The 25,516-nt window shown below is 41.6% G+C and overlaps 1 protein-coding gene across 2 annotated transcripts in view; it reads right to left on the minus strand.

The window, feature by feature from the left end:
* The window catches only part of grm3 (glutamate receptor, metabotropic 3), a 48,186-nt gene extending 24,549 nt beyond the window's left edge, over positions 1 to 23,637 (minus strand). Inside the window, exons 1-4 of one of the 2 annotated variants that reach the window (XM_033635819.2) lie at positions 23,503 to 23,637; positions 10,268 to 10,327; positions 4,062 to 4,616; positions 1,187 to 1,330 (exon numbers count right to left, since the gene is read on the minus strand). In XM_033635819.2, coding sequence (XP_033491710.1) covers positions 1,187 to 1,330; positions 4,062 to 4,379 — 462 coding nt within the window. In that variant the 5' untranslated portion in view covers positions 4,380 to 4,616; positions 10,268 to 10,327; positions 23,503 to 23,637. Of the gene's footprint in view, positions 1 to 1,186; positions 1,331 to 4,061; positions 4,617 to 10,267; positions 10,328 to 17,816; positions 17,887 to 23,502 lie in introns of those variants that run through there. The other variant, XM_078167936.1, reaches the window with a different exon arrangement.
* Positions 23,638 to 25,516: the final 1,879 nt, after the last annotated feature.

The following is a 25,516-nucleotide window of genomic DNA, read 5'->3' on the forward strand; positions in this document are numbered from 1 at the left end:
ACCTGCCACTGAACAATGACTACAGCTAGCTAAGAGACCTGTCTGTAGGGACATGGAGAGTTTACTCTGTTAGTGAAAGCTGCTCCCTTCCTGTGAGTGAGAGAGGGAGAGAGAGAGAGGGAAGGGAGATGTACTGGAGGAATGAGTTGAATATGAGAGACGAGTAGAAAAAAAAATGAAAGGGAAGGAGGAAAAAATTGGTGCAGTGGAGGGCTGCTGTGTGTTTTCTGCTTGGAATGCAAGTCACACACACGCACACAGACACACAGAGACACATACACACACGTGTGCGAACGGAGGGGAGGAATGATGCCCACTATGTAAATGCCCTCAAAACATTGGAGTTTAGTTGTGCATGGTTGAACACAAAATAATTCCCTATTACTTCATTTACAAGCAACAGACAGACTGGCCAAGTAGGAAGAGGCATGAAGGAGTAGCTGGATTAGCTTCACTGGCAAGAGATCAGAAAGCAGAGCACAGTTCGGGTCTCGTAAACAGTGCTGCCCTCGGAATAGACAGGTAAAAACAACAGCAACAGCAACAAAGGGCAACAGGGATGAGCTGGGAGAAAACAAGGGATAATTATGTGTGATGAAGGACAAGAGACAGAGCAGATGTGTTAACAATGGCTGCCCCAGGAAGGAGGAGGAGGAGAAGAAGGGGGCTGAGGTCAGCATACACTGAGCTCTCCCCAAATAGCCGCGAGGGATGCCTCTGAATGCATATAAAGAAGGAGAAAAAAGAGAAGTAGGCAGTGATGAGAAGGAGGAGAGCAAAGATTTAAGGGACAGGGAAAAAAAGAGACATACATAAAACTGGAGAGGGAGAGAAAAAGAGAGGGTGAGAAGACAGAGAGACAGTTGCAGAGATTAGGGATTTAAGGACTGATAGGAGGATGCTTTTGTGCAGTCACAGAGGAGTAAGGGAGAAGGAGGTTTTATGCTAAACTATGCAAATTACCCGGCTCTGTGACAAGAGCTACAACAGCCAGGGAGATACACAAGAACACACCAATGGAAAAGTTGATTCTAAGAAAGAAGTACACACACACATGCAGCCACACAGGCATGGACTTGCACTGCCACATCTCTGGAAGTCAGCGTCTGCACACTTGAGTGAGTAAAAGAGGAGAAGAAGCCACGGAGGAAGTTAAAGTTAGATAATGTGTTTGCATGTGCGTTACCTGTATGGAGACGCTGCTGAAGGATCCACCTATGACTCCAGCGATTGCAAGCGGGCTGTCGTCCTGCAGAGCGTAAGATCCATCTGGACAGATGAACTCTGTGTCGTCCACCTTGGTGAGGGAGGCTCTTACAAACTCCAGAGCCTAGGAAGCACACCCACATGGATATTACAAATCAAATGCTGTGCAACATATGGGGCACCATATGCTCTATATAATCTATTTATTCTTAATCAGCCTGACACACTTTGCATTACGCTTTTCATATGATATGCAATATAAATAAAGATTGACTGATACTTTTCTGTGATGTGATATCTCTATCTTTGTGAAGGGACTATAAAAGCTAATTGCTTTACACTAGGGGATCTTAAATGCTTTCAGAACATGGTCCAAAATTGCAACTGAACTCCCCCGAGACCGAAACACATAACATATTGCTGGTTTGTGGACAAACAGGCAATGAACCTGCAACCCACTTAGGAAAACCAAACGTCAGGAATCCAGGGTTTATGCAATCAGTCAAAGAGCTCATTGTAAAAGATCACTGAATGCATCATCCCCAAATAGCTCAGCAATAAGATACAATATATTTTTTGAAGATAACAATCCCTGAGGGGAAAGTGCTTTATTTATTTTTTTATATCCGGCTCATTTCCCTCATCGCAAACAGCTTCAATCTCTATTTCTCATCAAGGATTTGCTGTTATCATTCGAGGCAAGATCCTTTACCCGTCGTGGATAAAATAGAATTTCGTGGTACATTTACTTTACCTGAATATTACCTTTTAATGAGACCTTATATAATTTTTTTTTACTCCATTTAAAATGGAAACATTGCACATTTTACTTCTGACACCACAACTTACTTTGCAGAGCAACTTTTTTAATACAACATGTAGCAAAAGTTCAAGTCGCCCAGCAGCACAGGAGAACAGACAGCTAATTAAACAAACTGTTTCTGAGCTGCGCTGTATCTAAAAAGTTGTATCAGCATTCGCAGGTAAATGCAGATATAGCTCAACTCTCTGCAACACAAAAATAGGAGACTGTCTTAGAGGATACAGTAAATGCTGTAACTGAGCCATTATCTCAGTCTGATGTGTTCTTTTGCTGAGGATTTCATTACTTTTACTACTGTCATACACATACAGAAATCACCACATATTAGTTAGAGTTATATTATTGTAAGTATTCAACTGCAAGAACATTTGGAAATACAGTTCAAAGGCAACAAAACTAGCTATCAAAGTGGCTTCTTGTATATTGGTAAACTACTAATGATATATCTTAATTTTTTTAGTAAACAGCATCTTGTGCACTTGAAAGCTTAAAGAATACTTCACCTGCAAAATGAACATTTTTTAACTATCTGGGACCAGTTGCATAAAACACCTTAAGTTTTCTCCTTCAGTATGACACTTAAGGCTTAATTTCTCCTTAGCTGAGGGACTTACACTGTTGCACAGAATCCCTTAAAAGGTTTCCATTGTTAAGGAAAAACTGCATTGAAAGAGATTATACATTATATATTATTATATCATATTATATATATTACATTATTATATTTCTCAATTATGGGATCAATAAAGGTGTATCTTATCTTATACAATGGTAAAAGTTTCCATGGAGATTGTTTGTTTGCACAGACTCACACAGTTTGCTTGTGATGCCTGTTATTGTCTCACAAAGTTGGCTTGTACTTAGATAGTTAAAAAAAATGGCAGAAGAAAAGATGAAAAGAAAACCAAATTTGTCAGAGGAGGAAGAGATTAAACTTCTGTAGGAGTATAATCATAGAAAGCAAAATCTACAAAGTAAATTTGATCCCCAAATACCAAAAAACGATTATAGGAGGAAGCAACGAAAACTTATTCAGTCAAATCTATAGTTTCAAATCAAAAGCATATCCACTGGGTTATCCTGGTCATGGAACACTCTTCTTAGGGTGTGTTAGTTTTTTTCATTAATCACCATAAACTCTATCATGTTGGAGTTAAGACAGACTCAGAGGTACCTTAAGTTTTTTTTAACCATGCCTTGGTTGCTAAGGTCTTTTGTGCAACAGTCTAGGGATTCCTTAAGTATAAAACTAAGACAAATAGAAAACCATGAATACTTAAGAGAACATTTAAGGGAACCTGAAGGAGAAGACTTAAGGGTGTTGTGTGCAACTGGTTTTATTATGATAAAACCTTAAACTCTTAACTTAAGGTGTTTTTTGCAACCAGCCCCAGTTACTCACAGTGTGTTACCTTGAATCTGTAAAGAAAACTTTTTTCTCGCATGCCTCCATGGTGAAGGTAGAATTCAAAAAAGGCAAACATGCTTCATGACTTTAAGTCACTGGGGTCCATATTTAACAACTGCAAAACTATAACTAAAACTATATCAAAACATCCAATCACAAACACTCATTCAACTTCTACAGAGAAATCTAAGTCTTATACATCTATACCTACGCTTATTACTTACCAAAAACTTGCCGTTTTGCTAAACAAATTCAAATGTATGCATGTATTGACATGTTTTAAATCATGTTTTTGCATGTTTTGGAAGTACTGAGCATGCGACTGCAAAAACGTGACTTTGATTATACTGGACAAGTTCTGTGAGAGTTTGTAATTGCATGTTTGTTGGTGAGTAACTCATATACAATTGATCATTTTGCAGGGGAAGTACTCCTTCAAGTGATTTTGATAAACATATATATAAGATAACACCCTGTGCACATATGAAATGCTGTAAGTTGATGGCAGGTGACATACCCTTAAGATAAAAGTATGCCCTCAACAGACATGTGTATTTAAATACAGTTTGGAATCTCCCATTGAGACACATGGAGAGTTTAAGTACAGTGACCATGCTGACCCACCTGCTCCAGTGCATAGGTATCTCTGGAGCAGGTGTCCAGGATGTGGACCCCGAGGGACACCCCAGGCAACAAAGTGCTGTCCTTATTGATTCTGTCAATGGCAAACAGCATGGCCTCCAGCCTCTGGATCCCTCTGTCTTCGTTCACGCGCCCACACTCCTCCATCCCAGCACCTTTCTCGTGCACCGGGAACAGACCACCGAGCACCAGATCTCCCTCAATGCGGATCTCCCGGCGGGACTGAGGCGGGTCTCCGACAGAGAGCAAGACGCCTCGAAACATCATGACGAAGATTAGAGCGGGAATGCTGGCCACCATGTTGGGCTCAAGGAGGGCAAGGATTGTCAAAATGTGAGGAGAGGCTTGACAGAGAGTGAGGCAGAGGGAGGTGGGGGGCTGAGGGTGGAGGTTAGGGGTGAGGGGTTAAGGGTGGTGCGCGGTGGGGTTGAGTCAAGCAGTGGCCGTGGATGCTTGGGTCGGTTTGTGGCCCATGAAACGGTCAGGGAGAGCTGAACTGGACCACACATGGAGGGGCATACCATCTGGACATCAGTCCTGTTGGGACGGAAAGAGGAGACATAACTCAAGTCAATCCATGTGCCACAGGACCAATCACAAAGCTGACAGGAGCTGCACAATGAAATACTTTTCTAAGTTACTCTAAAGTATAAAAACAGCAAAGCAGACCTTTAGTGAAGTTTGGGGACACTGTTAACAAGGGCTCAAAGACGTTTCCGCTTCACAGCCAAAGCCAGGCCATGACTAAAAGGGATATAGAATTGTTTGGAGATTGTACCACACTGTTCTCCAACCCCTCCTCCCTCCCTTGCATCACCCAGTAAACTTTCTTCTTGTAAGTGTGTGTGTCTGTGTGTGTGTTTGCCCCTGGTTGTATCAGGATAAGCCAGCTTAGATGGCTGGTTGATACATGAGCCCAGCCTTCTCATGCCACAGATCAGAAAAGCTTCTCTAATCTGATCTCTGTTCCAACAATTCTCCGCTCGTCCATGAGTTTATACCCCTAAGTATATGTGTGTGTGTGGTGTGAGCGTGCGTGTGTGTATTATCAGATTTATTGCTCCCCTTCTCCTCTGCATAATTACAGTGTGAGGACTGAATGTATTTTACCATGAAAGAAGCTAACTGACAACAATGAGGCCCACAACAGCTGATGCTACTTATCACAGTTTACAACTCAATTAAAGCTATCACTGCATGTTTTGACTGTCTTCGTCACATCCTCCATGTTCACTTTATGCCTCAACTGTTTTAATAAACAATATGAAGCATGTGATCATATCTTTAAAGGGGCATTCCACAGATTTTACATGTCAAAGTCAGTAAACGTATCCTGCACAGAGGTACTACAGTTGTATAATGTCCCTTTAGAATGGACTGCCGAGAAATTTAATAGACATTCATTGTCCCCAGCGGACAGTAACTCTGATACTCCCTCACATCTGTATTCTGCCACCACACATACTGTGGCATAGATAGTGTCAGCTTGTTGATATCACTTATTTTATACTATGAACGTCAGCTGATGATGTTTACTGTAAAATACTCTGGTTATTAAATACTCTGGTTATTATACTCTCTCTGAAACTTACACTTGGTTTCCACTGTTTATCTGCACAAAGTGACATCTTGTGATATTTCAGAAAGAGACTTCGGCTTAAGGAGGCAACAACAAACAGACCGGATCAAGTGAAAGGTAAAGGTAAAGAGACACTTCAGAAACTTCCAGTAACAATCGGAGCCACTCTGTGTCAAAAATAACCACTTTTAATGGGCATACAGTGATGATGCTGGCTCCGTCTGTAGTGGAACAATTTCGAAAATTGTTGTTCACATCAGTCTCTTTGATCAATTTACACGAAGACATAGGGTCCAGGTTGAAAAATGCCAGAGTTATTCTTTAAAACACTAACATTCAGTGGCAAAAAAGCCACTGGAAAAAACCAGCTTGTACGGCTCAAACGCTGCTAGGAATGGCCATGATGTGCCACTAAAAACACTCAGGTTCCGTGCCACAAACATCACTGGAAACACTGTGAAGGGGCGCAAAAAAAACCCCAAAAACCCGACTATGTTGTTTGTTAGTTTCGAACAGTGGTCTGCAGCTTGGCAAGTGTCTTACGTAACACGTCATCCACCTCCTGATGGCAAAGTCAGCTTGTATATCAACTTTAGAAACATTAATATACTACCCTGGAAATCCAGAGTTCTCGCCAGGGAGTCACTCTGGAATCTTTCCTTTGCAAGAAGGACGTTTTTGCTGTTTTGCCGACCGGATACGGCAAGAGTCTAATCTACCAGTTAGCTCCGCTGGTAGCACTCTGGATACGTCACCTCGTGTATTGTTCTGATTGGTCGTAGTGTTATCCAATTGCGTGCAGTGATATTTTCAAATGCATGCTTGGTGCCGCCCCTCGAGTTGGGCCATTTTCATTACTCATAGCCAGACCCAAAATCTTTCTAGATTTGGGTCTGGATTTCCAGGCTATTAATATGCTACAGTACGTATGAAATGTTTAAATGTAACACATCCATGGTTTGGAGAAACAGGCAACGCGAACATTCTCTCTTGACAACTGGGCTGTCATATCAGCAAATGTTAGCAAATGCTAATACACTAAGATAGTTAACATTATACCTGATAAACATCAGCGTGAATGTATGCTCTCTGAGACCATGTTGGTAAGTTGACATTAGCATTTATCTCAAAGCACCACTGTGTCTAAGTACAGCCTCACAGAGCTGCTAACATGGCTGCAGATTTTTAATCTTGTTTGCTAAGAATGAGGCAAAATACAGATTACATTTACACGTGTAAGAGATCCAGTTACAAAACCACGTCCAGATGGGGTCCGGCCGATGTGATAGCAATCTGATTGCAATGCGTTCCGCGTGCATTATACACCTTGCATTTTCCCCTTATTCAGATAAGATATCAAGATATATATTCCACGTTAATACCAAGTGGAAATGGGGTGTTAAAGTCAGTATATCTCAGCCCCTGCTGCATTGATTTTGACCTTTCTTTTCTTGCAAGTTCTACAACTTTATGCAAATATAATACTGGCTGTCCAAAGATTCAAAGATTCAGCTCAAAGATATAATAAATAACCTGTTCTTACTCCATTATCCCTCCCTCTCTTTCTTTCTTTCTGTCTGTCTTTATATCTTTTAAACTATTTACCTAATGCACAGTCAGTAAAAGCCCTGAGAAGAAAAATGACTTTCTTCTTTTAAATTCTGTCTCTCATGTCTCCCTTGCAGTCCCTCCAGTCCTCAGGAGAGATAAGACAGAAGCTGGAGGTTGACGTTTTGACTATGAAAATCAATCTAGACCAAGGAGCAAGCTTGTAGTGAAATTTCTGTTGATTGCTGGCATCTCCAGCCTAAACTCCAGTTTGTGTGTGTGTGTATGTGTGTGTGTGAAAGAGAGAAAGTGTATGCCTTCCCTCTTTGGTGGGCAGGTAGGAGGATGAAAGCCTCCCTTAGATGCAGGCAGCTCAGATTTTTCTGCAGGCGGCTGCCATACCTTTACCACTCTGCTCTGTAATATGACACACACGTACAGACAAACACACAAACCCAGACAAACACCCACCCCCACACGCACACACAGGCACACATGCACAAACACACACCTCTGCTTCTCTAAGGGGTTGACCTAAAAGCGGACTATTTCTATGTCTCAGCTTCCTTCCCTCTCAACCAACCAAGAGAGATCTAGATTATTGTGTTGAGGAAACATGGAGACACACAGAATGGTTATTACAGAGGGGACTGGAGTGCCTCTACCCCATTTGAACCACAAGTAAAATTTGTACGCTGTACCCTGATACGGTCTTGTCACTCTTGTACCAGATGAGTTTTCTTTAAAAAGTTGTTTCCTGTCAAAATCCCACAGGAGACTACCTGACATGTATTTGATAAATATATAATTCAACTTAATGCCTGTTCTTTTTTGGAAAGGAAATTGATGGCATCTATGAAAGATTTATATCCATTCTCCAAGCTGTCACACATGCTAGCTGTGTGTGTGTGTGTGTGTGTGTGTGTGTGTGTGTGTGTGTGTATGTCCGTAGTATGTGTGTTTGTGTACTGCAGGAAAAAAAGGCAGAACCCCTTTGAATGATTTCCAGTATTCCACTGAAATATCTGTTCCTGGAAATAAACTCTTCAAACAAACTTACATCATTATTAGAGGCCACTTTTTAAACTAACACAAAGGGGAACTTTGTAATGAGCTCAGTTTTTGAGGACAACACTGCAACAAGGCTGCAGATGTGGCTGTGTTCTTGTTTTGATTGTGCGTGCAGTTGTGTACAAGTGCATACGCATGGATGTGTGTGCTGTGGCATATAACATTGTATATTTATGGAGCTGAGGCTCCGACAACAGTTTCGCTCGACGCTTTACTTTGACGATATGCTTTAATGTAATTGGCGGCTCTTGAAGTCAATTTCCCAGAAATGTGCCAAATAATATCTCCCAGCATTTTTACACCCCTGTCACGGTGTCCACTGAAATTGAATGTTTGCTTCATTATAACCTCTTGGAAAGAGCCCAAACCCAGCTTCCTGTCTCAAGAGCAACCGTGCAAGAAAAACACACACTGTAGTGCAGAAAGTATTTCATTTCTTGTGCCTTCTTTCTTTATTATCGAAAATATTGCCGGGCCGAGCAGGCTAACAAAGGACAGAGTATATTGCAGGCATTTTAAGGATCATAGTATTCTTGCATGTTTGTGCCCCTTTATTAGAAAGCAAGTTAAGTACTATCTATTAAAAGTATAATACAACTTACGTCAGACTGATGAATGGATTTTTTTTCTCTTTTCAAGCAGCCACTGGCTACAGATTATGTATGAAAATGTATGAAAATCAGACTTGAAACTTACTCATTATGTACAACACACCACAGTGAACATACATTTTCTGTTTTGTCAGAGAGATGACATTCAAAAAGGTGAGAAGAGGCTGAGGTTTGGCTTACAAACACCATCACGTTCACAGGTTGTGCAGTCTGGAAATCAAACCCAGAATCTGAAATTGGGATAGCCTCTTGAATTTAAAAGTTTCTGTTTGGCGGCCAACATTTAAACCTCAAATGTCAGCGCTTCCCACCTTGAAGACAACTAATGCTGCCACAGTTGTTAACAGCTTGCTACCTGGTCAACTCGATCTCATCCCCCTATTTGTCATATTTTGCTGCTTTTGAAGCAGAAGGGGTCAGTGGTTAGGTTTAGGCAACAAAACTGTTATGGTTAGGAAAAGATTGTTCTTGGTTCTTCAGCAGTAGTGGTTAGCATTGTTGCCTCACAGCAAGAGGGTTCCTGGTTTGAACCCGGGGTGGGGGTTGTGAGGAGTTTGCATGTTATCCCCATGACACTTTGGGTTTTCCCCTATACTCCAGCTTCCTCCCACAGTCCGAAGACATGCAGGTTAATTGGTGACTCTAAATTGCCTGTAGGTGTGAATGTGAGTGTGAATGGTTGTCTGTCTCTATGTGTCAGCCCTGTGATAGTCTGACAACCTGTCCAGGATGTACCCCGCCTCTCGCCCAATGTCAGCTGGGTTAGGTTCACTAAAAAACACCCTACTTTGAGTGGTGCAAATGCCATAACCAATGTTCTTGTTTGTTGTTCTCGAAACCACTCTCCTGGGTGGAAGTCCTGTGCTTCTTAGACCCATCCACCCACCTTGAGTGGTCTTTTACACTCTTCAGACTATGCTTGTTGCTCTGAGAGTCTGATAATGACGCAAATGGGTTTACTTTGGAGTTGATGGAAAGCCTACTGCGTCTCACATAGACGCTAAACGGTGCCCAAGCGGTGTATTTGATACTCTTGAAGTGAGACCAGGCTGGCGTGGTGCTTACGGTCAACTTGTACTGCATGTTTTGGCCTGTTGCATTGTGGCCAGTATCTGATTTATCTTCGGGTTTTGGTAGGGGGTTTTTATTACCTTTGGGCCAGCTGTCTCCCTGTTTCCAGTCTTTATGCTAAGCTAAGCTAACCAGCTGTTGGAGCCTTACATCAAATGGGCAGATATGAGCGTGGTGTTGATCTTGTCTCACTCCAGACATTCCGTTCCTATAAAGAGTTGTACGTTCATATTCTAAATGTAGTTAGGAAGAACACATTTACATGCATATTTATTACACATATGACTTACAGGCATTAAATGTCCTACCTGAATAAAGAAGGATAAGAGCAGATGGCAGCTGGCACATGGCAACATCACCACAGACACCTATTAAAGAGAGATGGGGGACACACATGAGGTGAGTACACAGCAGCCAGAAAACAACCTGACTGTCAATAAAAGACGAGGAGAGAGGATCAGATAGAGAAGGAGGCTGACTACCGACCCTTCTCCCCAGGAGCTATGATGCAGAGTAACATCTGACAGACAACCCCATTTCACCTCTGACCCTGTTCAAATCTAAAGTCAGTGAGTAGGCTGCATACGCATCGCTGCACTCCTCTTTTGTTTCTTGTGTTTCATCCCGTTTCCTGCATCCTTCCCCTCCTCTCTCACCCTCTCCTCGCTGGTGCTTCACTCCACTCTTCGCATTTATTTCCACCTCCCTTACACCCTCCACAGCCCTTGCTCTCCCCCTAACAGGCAGGGCTGCTGTGGATGACACGTATCCAGCTGAGAGCAGCCATGCAGGGTCGATGGACCGCAGTACACTGAGAGGAGAGATAGCCCCACAACCCAGCCCTCTGTGTGCCTGTTGTTTTTTTTCCCTCTTTGTGTGGCTGTGTGTGCGCTTGTTTATCTGTCTATAGTGCACCCCACAGAACACACAGCTGCACCACTGACGTGAATCTCACATGTATGGGGAAACACCGTATGTGCATGTGTGTGAATTCTTTTTTTCGAGAGGTGGGTATCAGAAGCTTTGTTATCACAGAACAACGAATCCCGTATTAGACCTGCACACGATCAGAGGTTTATAAGTTAATTCATCTGCTTACTTTGTTTCGTTCTCCCTTTCTAATGCCAAATAAGTACAGTGCAACTCATTAGTGCCGAGGGAATGTGAATTGGAGTCACATGAATTGTGGGACAGCATGTGTGTACTCCTTTTTTAAATATATGAAAAGCGTACTACTTTTATTTTGACCCTCACATAACAATTACGCGTGTGCAGGCATGGTGTCCCAGACTTCTGACAGTCTAACGGGTGCAATGGGCTGTGACCATTAATTATTTACGATGTGTTTTTTTAGGCGGGAGAGACTGATGATCCATAAATAGGACAAAAAAGATATCACAAAACACAACAGCCAAATATCCACTGAGACATGATGCACATCCCTCAATCTTTTAAAAGCACAACAATTCAGTTTTGTCCATTCAGTGGAAACAGACTTCAGAAATTTTGGGTAAAATATCCGTGCAGGGTGACAGTGACTTAACTTGTGTTGAACTGCTTTTATCGCCAATTACTATTCAAAATCAATAATCAGATCAGATCTCAAATGACTATTGATGTTCTGTTCACACAGTCAGATAGAAACCAGCTCTTCCTGTATTGATTAATAATCAATTTCATGCATTAGGTTCAAAGGGTAAAGGCTGTATCATGTTAGAAACATAGAAATGGATTTCCTGAACCTTACAGACAGCTGAAATTAAAAAAGCCTTAACCGCACAAGCATTGATCTTTGCTTAACAGAAGAAGTGCAGCTCTGTGTTTTGTAGTTCACAATCCACAGGCTGTAATAGATAAAGAAATACATTTATGATGAAAATTGGATTAACCTGTACAAGAAGTAGTGTGCTTCAGGGGCACACACACTAAACTGTGCTCTCATGTGCAGTGGGTACTCCAAAGGGATTCTCCACTAAAAGAGCTTTTAACCTTTGAGCACCACAGTAAGTCTACAGTGGGAGTGCTCCGCATTGTGGACTATTTTACACATGCAGTGCATCTTACTACAATAAGATCTCCAAAAATGGTTTGGAACATGAGAGCTATTAATTAACTGCTCTAATTGACAGAAAATGAATCAATAATTGTGATTTAATTTCAATTTCATTATTCATTGAAGTTTCTATCAAGCAAAAATGCCAAACAACTGCTGGTTCCAGCGCCTCAAACATCAGGATTTTCTGTTTTCTCAGTTTTTATTATTAAAAATTAAACACGTTCGTTTTGGACCATTGGTCGCACAAAACGAGCAATTTGAAGACGTCCTGTTGGGCTCTGGGAAAATTGTTTTTCTGTCATTGTATCGACCACAATTGAAAAATAATTGAGCGATTAAAGGTATAATATGGAGGATTGTCAGTTACTGTTTGCAAACAGCAAAAGTCAAAGTAAAAGCCAACCAATCACTTTGTTTGGCGTTCCGCCTTGCTATATTTGTTTTTTTGTGGCGCTGTGATTCTTGGATGCCAGCTGCTTTTGGTCTGACACCTGGTCTCTACCTTTTTACAAAGCCTCGGCCTCACCAACACATTCTCACTCTGACCTTGTCACATATTGACATTTGGTCATGGACTTTCATGGACTTCATGGACTTTCCATGTCAAGATACAATGTGTGTGTTGGTTGTTGATGTCCTGGGACACCGTGTCAAGTTCTGCCCGTTCCATGCATTGTCGTCTTTCAAAATACACTTCTGTTTTCACAGGAGATTTACCGTTTACATATTGTCTCTTTCAAAGTAAATGAACTACAACAACATGAATTTAAGTTTTTTTTTCGTCAACAAACAAACGTACATGGTTGGCTTTAGGTGACAAAAGCACGCGGTTAAGTTTAGGAAAAAAAAAAAAAACAGGGTTTGGCTTTCACCTTCTATCTCGGGTGAAAGTCGGTATTTGTTGGTGCCAACCACCACCCCTTCTGTCCACCCCACTTGGACTTTCATTGCCTTATTTTTCTTCTTGCCCCCTGATGCCACCAGGCGCCGTTAAACTATAAAGGCAACTGGCTGCGTGTCATGCTGATGTTAAAGGACGGCTTTTTTTCGTCTCTGTCTGACACCGCAAGTCACTGCTCAAGCGGCGGATTTTGACGACTTTGGAGTGAGACCGGGTTGGCCTCACCTGAGCACTGTGGGGGTCCAGGCTTATAAACGTCTTGAAAACAGAAAATAGGAAGAAAACGAGAAAATTACTGGCAGAGGGCAGAGTCTCTGCAGAATAATACACCATCACACATGCCTAATGGGTCGTAAGTGATGATTGAGAAGGATTACTTCTGTATGAGTCTGTTGTTTTTTAGTGAAATCCTGTGTGGTATATCTTTAATACAAAGTATTAAACCCCAGAGGTATCTATTGTGGTTTTCCATTGAGTTTCAGTCAGCTGTCTCTGTCTTCATTGTCTCCACAGTGTGTTTTGGTGGTCCGCAGCTCATCTGACATGGCCTGATTAAAGATGGCTGCTCAGCCTAAAAACAGACCAGGATTGGAAAATGTGTGAAGGCATTCATCAGATCCGCATTCCATCACTGTAGAGGACGGCGAGCCTGTCAGAAGGAGAATTACCTCTCTGTGGATGACATCTATCAACTTAACTGTCATGTAATGACCCTGGGAGTCATCATGGAGCATCAGTCAACCTCTTCATGGCACGACTGCTGCTGCATCCTGCTTAATTCATGTTCACACCCCAGCAGTCTGTCGTCATCGTGGTCGATACATGAGGTGCACAGAGCGTTACAATGGACAGGTGGAGAGTAATGGAGAGTATTGACCACAGTATAGCTCAGACAGTTCGAGGGATTAATATAATTGGTTCGGACAGAGACACAAGACTCTTAAGTAGAAATAATGTTGGTTGATTCAGGTTAGGTGGTGATGTGTAAAACCAATTACTGCAGTCATTCCTCACTAATTATCCGAATTTAAGTGATGTACTAACTTTTGATTTGCTCTCCCACATTCGCGCTGGATTTGTTGTCATCATAATTGGGAGACTAATTGTTCCCACTGCAGCCATTGTGTTAAAACATGGACTCTAGTATGCCATCTGTCAAAGTTACAAAACTCTGCTAATTGGCATTTTCAAAAAGGGACATATGTGGCAAGTATGAACTATGGTTATTGACTCAAGACAGTATGTGTTGTCACTCATTTTCTATTGTCTTGTGTCCGTGTGTCTTAAAAAAACAAAATGAATCATGAAATGTCTCCATTTTTATCACTTATAGGTTATTCGAGCAAAAACATCACAAAACAAAGGTTACGATATTGTAACCCTAGTTCTATCAGCACAGGCGGAGCACTCTACTGGACTCTATGGGTAATACTCTCCTTCAATCACAAGCACACCTTTGCCCACATAAATTTACATAAACACAGCCAGCCAAACAGGATGTACTCACCCAAATATGTGCAGACCCTGTAATTACTCTGAATTGTCTTCGGCAGACAGCGTAGGAGCGACAGGGCACTTCGGTAGAGGGCTCCCGCTGTGCTAACAGAACTAGGGTTACAATATCGTAATCTTCATCTATCTCACACTGGCTCCACCCCCTACTGGACTCTATGGGTTTAGTGGGTGGAGCCTGATGAATGAACGCCCTGTTGCAACATACCATCAACCCAGCCACACTGATCCTGATCAGCTAAAGGTTAGCTGCCATAGCCCGCCTACTTCTGTATGACCTAGGCTGCTGTAGTGGAGAAGCAGGAGGCCCGAGCCAACGCAGGTGGTATGCAACCAAACTGGGTGGCGCCATGGCCTAACCCTGCAGGAGTCGGAAGACAATCAATGGGCAAATCGCCATCGCAGACAGTGTTGTGATACTCCATTATACACTGTGTGGTCTGCACATATTTGGGAAGGCACTTCCTGATTGGTTGGCTACATTAATGCAAATGTAAGTAGGTGAATGAGTGCTTGTGATTGGAGGAGAGTTTTACTGATAGAGTTCAGTAGGAGCCTGTGTGAGGTAGAATCAGTTTTTCCAACTAATGTTTATACAGGTTGAAGTGAGGAGCTCATACATCTACTGTGTATAGTTCAAAATGTCTGTTGTTTAAAGTTAAAGTTGAAGAACGGACATCCTTTGATTTTATGTTTTATGAAAGTTATGAAAGCCATACTCTAGCAAAGCGTATGTCTTACCTCTTCAGCTTAATTTCATTGCTTATGCTTTGCAGAAACCAGGCATTGTAGTATTGCATACTGTATTATTGTTTGTAATTTATACGCATTTGATAATTATTGATTGTTGTTTGCTGTGCGAAATCCCAAGGTAGTCTAAATGTGAGAGATAATAATAAAAAATTGATGATACAAAACTAAAAATGCAAATGCTTTGCAGAATGCTGTAAAGTTTATTGATTATTTCTCCGTGACATTCACAGCTGACATGTCGCTCCCAGGTGTGTGGCAGATGCCCACACAGCAGTGAGCGAGGGGAAAGCTGTGTGGTCGGACTGAGAGGGTTCAACGTGCACGTTAGGAGTGAATTTCCAGAGTAGTTACAATACATGATGCAATGGGGGAGAAAGATTGACAAGGTTATTGTGCGTGTCATGTAATCATAACCTGAGGGAGAGGTTATTTAAATAGCTGGAAGCTACTGGAAGCTGTGTGACAGAAAGCTTCACATTGTCAGATTACACGGTAAAATTCGTGGGAACTAAAAGTTTTTTTGGTTTAAATATCTATTTTGTTTATGTGTTGCACATGTTTTACAGTTTTTTCTTGCGATTGAAACCACATGTGGTATCGGACGTGAACCGGAGGGCTTTATTTGTGTTGGATGTTATTGTGTTTTCTTGTGATCCCTTGTGTGGTGGGCCATTTTCTATGGTTGCAACACACAAATAAACAAACTCATTCATGCATGCTGCAACAATTATATAGTATTCAAACTCTAATAGATAAAATTCACATGTGACACTGCTGACCTGTGGATGTAGAGCTCCACACTATTTGTATGTCACTGGAAAAGTGCCTTTTGGCCTGAAGCAATGAATTAAAAATATACCAAATGGAAGCTGTTTGTTTGGCACGCACACACACACACACACACACACACACACACACACACGCACTCACATACATAGAGATTTGTATTGTTATTTTCTATTTTTAGACCGTTTATTCCAAACACTGACCCCATTTCGTATCACCACCTGGATGTTACCATGTTGCGCTGACAAAATTTTTAATTATTAGAGATCCCAACTGTTGCACTGAGACAGTTAAAACAGCTGTCACCACATGTAGAACCGCAATTGATCATTTTAAGAGACATTAAAAGTTGCTGTTGAGCTACCTACACGCAGAATGGCACTTTTTATAGTAGCCACAGCATGACCAGCGAGCCACCTTTCACTATCCATCTCACACACACGCGCACACTCCTTTCCTCCTCAGGCTCATCATTTATTAAAGAGTCTGATCTCTTTCTGAGACACACCATCACAGCTGTACATCCCACTGCCCTTTCACTGCCTCATCCCCTGAGTGTATGTATGTGTGTGCATGTGAGAGTGCACGTAGGACAGACGGATGTCAGCGAACAGACAGTGTAGTACTAACGCTGCGTGTGTAAGCAAGTGTATGTGCGCGACTCAGTGTGTGTTGTGACTGTTGTTGCTGATGAGAGGTGAGCTGTGGGAAGCAGCAGTGATTTCCAAACTCTTCCCTGTTTCCTCACCAGAGCATAGCAGTGGAAGAAATATGTGGAGCGGAGCAACTGTAGTAAGTAAAAAACTTGAAAAGCAAAGAACTTCAGGACGCCCTCTGGACCAGAGTGAAGAATCTACTTAGTAATTTAACTCTTGTCGTGAATCTCAAGCTGAAACATTAGTTATATTTGAGAACAGTGATTAACAAAAACAGTCATCAACATTTGCAGCAGCATCTTGGCTTCATCAGTATATCTGCAGATGCTGAAATGGTTCAATGGAGATATTTTGCAGGACAACAAACCGCATATACCTGTTGCTGTAATTGAAAATATAGAGATCTTGCCGACAATTTCAGCTGTATGCAACAATATATCTTCATAAGATAATATATCCTGTCTTATGTCCCATTAACAATGTCTGCATTGTTAATTTTCTAGAGATGAAAATTTGTGTAGATGAGCTGAAAACATGTACAAAGGGAATATGTTTTAACTGTAACACCCAGTGTGAATTAATGTATGTTAAAGTGGCAAGTGAGCCCTTTTACACGTGTTGCAGTGAAGCTTATAGTATTAAAGAAAAATAGCTGTCAAACTTAATATGTTCAGTTTTTAAGTCCCCTCAAAGAGGCAAACTCTAACAATGCTGGACATTTCTATGATGCAACTCAATTTCTGACACCATCCCAAACATTTTTTTAACCCTGGCAGGTATGATGATGTGGCTGACCCCCTGATTCTGCTGTGAAAAATGTCTTTATGTTGTGGAGTTACGCGTCTGAGCGTAAAAGACCCACTAATACATGAAGAGTCTTTCTGAATGACACCTAATTGCCTTTCAGGAAGCTGATTGCTCTAATGAAATTTGGAAAGAGGTCACAGCACAGAAAAGCCCCGGTGGACCACGGTGGAAGTTTTATTAAGATTTATTGCCAAACTTTCTTTACGATGTTGACTTAACTAAGGGCATAAAAGGGACACTGAGGTGTGATTACGATCTGGTGGTGTCTGATGCTTTAGGAAAGATAGATGGGATGTGTACTGCTCTCAATAAAACAATCTTGTAGGTGTATATATTTGTTTATACTTTTTAAAAATGAAACCAGACATTGATTTTGAGTTACCCACCTGTTTTATTACTGTACTAGACTCCTTTCGGCTCTACTGAGATTAGATCCCATGTTTCCATCCCCTGGTCGTCAGCGTTGATGAACACATGAAACCAGAAAGAGAAAGAATGAACTAAATTTATCATATTTTTTATTATGTATTCAATGTGACCATACTACACATTTGGGTTTAATTTGAATTCAGTCATGATTTTAATTTAATAACAGCTCACAGATTTAACTCAGTCATATCACTTTAAAATGAATTCAGCACCACGGACAGCAACTAAAGGAAGCTCTTCCATGCTGTTCTTGGAAACACCTGTAGAGCTTCCAATGTTTCATACAAACACTCTTAGAACACACTGAAAACTATTTAATTTGTTATTAATGTGAAATAATAATGTGAAGCACCACTAAATATTTGTAAATATTACAATTTGCAAAATTTTCTCACAAAGCATTTGCATTGCTGACCAGATGACCCGATGGCAACACGAAGACTGCACAAGTGATTGTGACTGTGTCATTTTCAAAGGCCTTTTGACCTAACAAATATCCAAGTAGGATCGAAATGTTGTCTTCATTAAACTTGTATGGCATAGAATAAGTGTGCAGGTGTTACTTCATTGTACATTGAGGTGTCCGCTGTATATTGATAGCCCTGTGTCTACGTGATGTGTGTATAATTACTCTCCCTCAAGTCATTTCCTACCAACATAAATCAATGTCATTAGGATAATCTGAAAGATGCTTTAGATCAAGTGGCTTTAAGGTAAGTAAAAGTTTCAGTATATATAAAGAAGACTTTTCATGCTGCTGCCGAGTACATGCGATACACTGACTGAAATTAATACCGCAGAAGTGATGCTTAAAGGAGCTCTAAACGACATTCAGAACATATCTATCATTTAAACCAGGGGTAGGCAACCTGCGGCTCTAGAGCTACATGTGGCTCTTTCGCCCCTCTCCAGTGGGTCCCTATGGCTTTGACAAACAAAATATGTAAACGAATAATATATATTGTATATATATATATATTTTTTAATGATTTGATTTTCATTTATCATCTTTGTAAACCTTTAGAGGTTCTTATAATCTCCAACTGTAAAAAACAAATAAGAAAATCGTTTCAACATTTCATGAATTAAAATGTGTGTCATGTGCATCTATGGCCCTAACACCTTTTCTTCCAAATTTTGCCAAACCTCAATAAGAGTAGCTCGTCTTAAGTCTCCCTCGCTAGTCTGGCTATGGATTCCAATTCCAAAAAAGAAAAAGTCTTGGAAGATTATAAAGTATTTTATAGGGTGTGGACAGGTTTGTTTGCTTTTATCACCAACACTGCAAAGCTAAAGTTCCAAAAATCATAAAGATCCTAATGCAGAATAGCCACCTTGTGGTAAAACATGTTAATGAATGCTCATTTAGACCTATTAATAATGTTGATTTGGTCAAAAATTGCTTTTTGATAGTTAAGTTTGCTGACCTCTTATGTAGACTCAGGTTGAGTGGTTATCAACATGGATGTGGATGAGCCAATGTTAAAAAGCTAACAGTGCTAACAGCGCGAACAGTGCCAACAAGAGCAACAGTGTTAACAGAGCTAACAGTGTTGACGTGCACATACATGTGTGACCGGACCATTTACCACAACACACAATGGAGAAGCAACTTCATCCTCTGCTCAGGTTGCCTTTAATCCACAAAGTTTTTCATAGCAAATGCTTGTTTGTTGCTATATTAACACTCTAAATTGTTTAATATACACAGTCTTTAAACTACACTTAAGCATAGTTGAAATATCCTAAAAAACAGCATGACTTCTTGTTATGGATGCAGCACATCATCAGTATCTGCCAACAGGCTTTTTCTGACTTGGCACAATGAATGAATATTAAATACATTGAAAAGCATTGTATTTCATGTCTCCATCTGCTGGTGGGTCATCATGATAAGAGTATGTATGCATAATATGATGTTAATTCCACTACAGAAGAGATTTGATGATCACTAAATTTAGGTAGGGAAAAAAGTGGACATTGGTCAAATGACTTGTTACATATCGGATATCGTCAAAAAATCCAACATTGTGCATCCCACTTCTTGTACCACAGGTTAAGTGAAGTAAAGTCTTATGTACTTTTTGCAATTAAATTCTGACATGGCCAATTAATGAGAATACACTGAGTTTAAATGAACTATGAAAAAGAAGTATGAGGCACTTACACAAGTTTACTGAAAAGCAGCATGCTTTCAATGTCAAAGTCAGGTAAATATCTAAATCTGCTTTTAATAAATGCACTTACAACATCACCAACAGCACATTATGAACTGCAGAACTACAACTGTACATCATGGTATGTAAAAGCACATGAAAAGTACCAAAACACACACTGAAATCACACACCTCGTAAGATTAGAATATAGGCTTTTAGGTTGTAAACCCACATTGGTGATTCTCCTATCAGCAGTAAAAGACAACTTTGGCATCAACCAGGCCAAAGTTCGCTGTGTGTCATTAACTTGATCCTCACAGATCTCCGCTGATCCATTACATTGTTTTATCTGGATGATATAGCGCTTTAGTTGTTCAGTAACTTGCCACCTTCCAAAAACTCCAGCTGATCCCGACCTCTGTACACTAATTACATCTCAGATCCAGATGTGTAAACTGTAACACCATCACATAAAGATTTGTGGGGTTTGCTCTCACACCACTGAACAACCTTTTAGCATCAATCACCTCCTGTTAGCCTGAAAAATACAGAAATGTTTGTCCTTCATGTGACATGGACGCTGTGGTCAGCTGCAATTTGAGGTGGTTAACATTAATTCAAACAGGGGCAAAATGTCCAAAGCCAGCACTCCTGCTGCATAATCCACATTTTTGCAGTCTATCTATATGCACAGTACCCACTGTGTATTCCACACACTCATATTATCACCAGTAAATGGTTAAACACACTTCCACTTCAGGCCTAATGCACATTATGAGGAGGTGTGTTTATGTTAGAGTGCCTCATAGAGCATATGGATGGAAAGCAGAGAGGTGGATTGTGCTGCAGGTGTGGTTTCAGATATAGATATTCGGATATGTCTTTTTCAAAAGTGAAAATTGCAGCTGACATGAATTCTATTTGTCCACAGCCACCTTCCTCTGCTCTCCATGAATGATAAAACCACAAAGTTTTCACAGATACTTTCCAGGCTTACAGGAGCCGAGTATCTGGTACTCATAAGAGTATTCTGTTAATGTCCAGAGAGCTGTCTTGCACAGAAATGTGTGGCCTTTACATAGACATTATATTTTATGGCATTACCCCAGAGCTGACTGTAATTTGTCCTCCTTTCACTTTAACTCTGTGCTCAGGATTTACATTTGGGCTGTGTGTAATCAATAAGACATCATTGAACATAGCTCACTGTGTGATGTTGAACCAGGTCACAAGAGTCTGTATTTATCAAACACATCAAGTCAATCACAGGAAACCCATCAACCTGCAATTTTCTACAATCAGCACTGCTTGTGCCTCCAAAATCTATGTCACATCACACACTTACATCCGCGCACAACACCTCTGCCAATTCACAAATCCAATAAAACTAGAGGACATTACTGGTGCAGGGGCTTCCTTTTCCTATTCACTGTGCTAGTGCACTGCTAATGATGAGGATCTGTACTGCATGCAGTCCAGTGAGTGGTGCTGTGTGGAAGCTACAAGGCCATTTGCACACACACACACACACACACACACACACACACACACACAGCTACACAAAGATACACAAACACAAGCTCGTGTACGCACATTTGCCAGCACAAAAAAAGCTAAAATTCAAAACCAAATCTGCTCACCGACAGACAACTGTCCCTTGACTCGCACGCAGACGCACACACAAACACATTTATAAAGAGCCATGTAAGCTTGGCTTTAAGGTTTGACAAGGCCGCCAAATTGCTCACCCACACTTGCGACTCCCTCCTACACCGTGTTTGACCCTCCAAAGCTCACAAACACACACAGACACCCATCAGTGTTTAAACTCTACTTTTTGCACAGGTGTGAATGAACACATGTATGAAATGACTCTTGATTACGCAACAGGTTACACACACACCTGTGCAGAAACACGTGAAATCTACACATACGCACAGATACATTTTTACGTAGATACATAGATTTCAAAATTGTCAAATATATTAAAGATAAATTTGTTGAACACACCGCCAAACTAAAGAAAATGTTTTCACGTTACTGCCACACAACAAATGCATTATGATTATTACTGTGATTATTAAAGGTATTATTTGTAAATCTGCTACGAGACCAAGCCAGCACGGTACAGGTGTTGTCTACCTCTGCTCTGAGTAAATGTTTATTCACTCCTCTTTAATAAAGCATACAAGAGCCCATTAAAAATTTGTATCACTCTTACTGTAGTTACCTCCTGATGTTGCATTCCAGCACAGTTACAAACTTAGTAATGATCAGTGAGGAAAACTGCATCATGATTTTGTAAAAACGTGTGACATATTATTCTAGTAATAGCTTTCAAGGCAAATATTTGGCTCTCATGCAACAGGGAGATGTTGTTTTTGTCAGCTGCGTGGCATTTCAGAAAAGTTTTGTCTTCTGATTTGCCTCAACACCAAACCAAAGTTATCTATTGGCTGAGCAGCACATCAATGAATACACCTCATGGTGGGTGCTGTTTGGGAGGAAATATGGTGTCGTAACACCCTCTCAGGAGGAGAAATATACCATGACAATAAACAGATAAGCATTCCTACATGGATATATCTATGTGTTTTCTATAATAATCAGAAATAGTTAGACACTGTGTACACACTGTAAAGTCACTCTAAGCTCACTGTTGTGTCATGGAGACACACCTGCTCTGCAGGGATACAGCCCACAGGCCGTGATTTTTCCTGGTTTTCAGAATTCAAACATCATTTTTGGAGTTTAAGGTAAAAGCATTTCAGGGTGGAGAGAAGTTCCATCACATCTTAAAGCTCGACCGTCAGTGAATAACATGAAACTGCTGGTGCATCACTAAAGAGTCTTTGTTTTAAGTCTGCATAACATCTGATGTGAATATAGATATTTTTGGTCCTGCTGTGGGTTTAACACAGATCCACGCGCCTCTCCTCTGGCGCAAGGTGTGGAGTGGTTTGTTGAGAAGCGAACGGAAAGTCATTTCACTGATAAACAATGACCACGTACGGTTATCAGATCCACCTGTATGCCTGTTTCCAGAGACGCACTACCCGCCCATCTTTCTCCCAGGAAGCTTAAAGCCGCGGGACATGCCTTGTTGCGGTCTGTCTGAACCCAAATAACTTCTCCACGCAGCGTAAAATACGCAACTGCAGATACTCTTTGTTTCACCTTCTGTATCTTTATCATGCATCTGCTGCAGAGATTAGCAGCCAGGGCTTTTTTCTTCTCTTTATCACATCCCGCGATCAGTGCAAGCATCTGATTAAAATACACAGGGACCACATTTATGCAGTGCAACTGGGTGTTTAAATCCTGCGCAAAGTTCAAAGCAAATTGTTCCCCACCGTAGGATTGGCTGACGCGCGCTTGAACGGTCCCGGACTGACAATTTTTCCTCTGCACTCTGTCGCCTAACCCGAAATCTAACACTGCAACACATTTTGCCCACCAGAAAGGAATATGTTAGATTTGACCTACCTTGACGACTTGGATCCTTCAAAGGTTGCGCACAAATCTCCAGCCGCTGGAAGTTTGACTTAGTCTACTCCTGATCCCTCGGAGGAGTCGCACTGAGAGAGAGGATGGGCGCCACTGCTCTGCGCGCCAGCTCCGTAGATGTGTGTGTGCGTGTGTGTGTGTGTGTGTGTGTGTGTGTGTGTGTGTGTGTGTGTTAGCGCGCGTGCATGAGAGAGAGAGGGAGAGAGGGAGAGAGAAACAACAGACGTGGAGAGCTGTAGCCCCTTGCCAAAGGATGCTTCAGTCTCCTAGCAACAACAATCGATCTGGCAAGGAGACATTTTTATTGGATAAAAAGAAAACTTAGCCATTCACCCCCCTTAGCACATGTTTACCACTCAGAACAACAACTCTGGCTTTACTGAGTGAAGACAAAAAAGAGACAGAGAGGCAGAGATGTTCCCGCATCAATGTTTTACACGTGTGTGTGTGAGCTGCAGAGTGACGTACAGAATTCATCTACATCTATCTGTCCTTGCAACCTGACTGAAAACAGAGAAAAAGACCTCACATCCTTTTCTTTTTATCTATTCCATCCAAGCTCCATCAATGTTTTAACACAGTATTACACTCTATGATGTCAGTGGCGAAGAAAACCTGAGAGAGCAGCACTAAACATGAAAAAACCCCAGCACTGGCTGCATGGTTCAGTGATAGAGATACAGCACATCGAAACCTAAACACCCTCAGAGCTGTGACTGGAAGCCTACATCTGAAGCCTTTATCGTACATCACACTAACAGGGCGCATGATATATGGCAACCTCGCACACATACACTCAATTTCCCACAAGTTAGGTGTCTCTCTCTGCTCCTTTCCCCCTATTTTTCCATCATGAGAGCAGGAACAGTGGTGCTCAGTGGTGCGCGTGCGTCTGTGTGAGCCCGCGTGCGCGCACACACACATCTGTGCATCCATACTTGTTTGTATGATTATGCACATGGAGTCATTAGAATGCAAGTATGCAAGTGTGCAGCTCCTATTGAACAGAAAATCCTCTTCACACATGATTGAGTCACAGAGCGTCCTCTCTCTCTCTCCGCGTGGCACAAACACACACCAATGCACGCTACATACCCTTGCACGCGTGCAGACACACAGGGGCACTCAGTCTAGAGGCCTGATCTCAGTATTGTAAAGTTAGTCAAGTGCATAGAGATACACTGTCTGAGGGCTTGCTTAAAGCGGGTTTTTGATTGCAGCTACAGGCCACAGCATGTTGTTTTGCCTGTTTTATATGCAGATGTATGACGACAGGAGGCTGAAGTTTCTCACTGGCTCATATGTTTTTCCGTGTATCTGCTGTGTGACACCATATGGCATAAGGAAACTGTCTCTGAGGATACGCTCTGGATGGGCAGACATTGATTAGTTAACTGGAGAAGTAAGGGTAAGAGCATCCACTTCACACCTCTGTGGCACACATGCAAGCACAGGCATGAGGTGGGAAGTGCACACGCATACACACTCACTGGAGACCAGTGTCAGTCACAGCTTTCCCGAACTTCATCCCTCATCCCTGCTGTTCCAGCTCGGAGATGCTGGCCACTTTAATAAAGGCCTCATTGTCCGAGTGGCATGCATATATGCAGAAGGCCCAGAAAGCCAGCTTTGTCCCATAAGGGTCCCTCAGCGAGAGAGCTTTGTGCCTGGGCCTCTCCCCACAGACCGAGGCACAGCACAGCCGAAAAGCCGAAAAAAAGAAAGAAAGAAAGGCAAAAAGAAAGAAAGAAAGAGTAACTGAGGGAAAGATACCAATGTGACAGATAGTAAATATGGACAACTTGAATCTCACTATATAAAAACATCTACAGGCATTAAGTCAAGAGTGTTTGTGTGTATGCAAAGCCAGTGTGCAGGAATTCAAGGTTTTGCCTTATCATGGTGAACTGCTCCAGCTCATGCAGCAGGAAGTGGGTCCGCTGGGATTATGTTTCCTTCTCCTTTGATTCCCCACAGATTGTTTGTGTCCCCG

The sequence above is a fragment of the Epinephelus lanceolatus genome, chromosome 5 (assembly GCF_041903045.1).
Source record: "Epinephelus lanceolatus isolate andai-2023 chromosome 5, ASM4190304v1, whole genome shotgun sequence".
Classification (NCBI taxonomy): Eukaryota; Metazoa; Chordata; class Actinopteri; order Perciformes; family Serranidae; genus Epinephelus; species Epinephelus lanceolatus.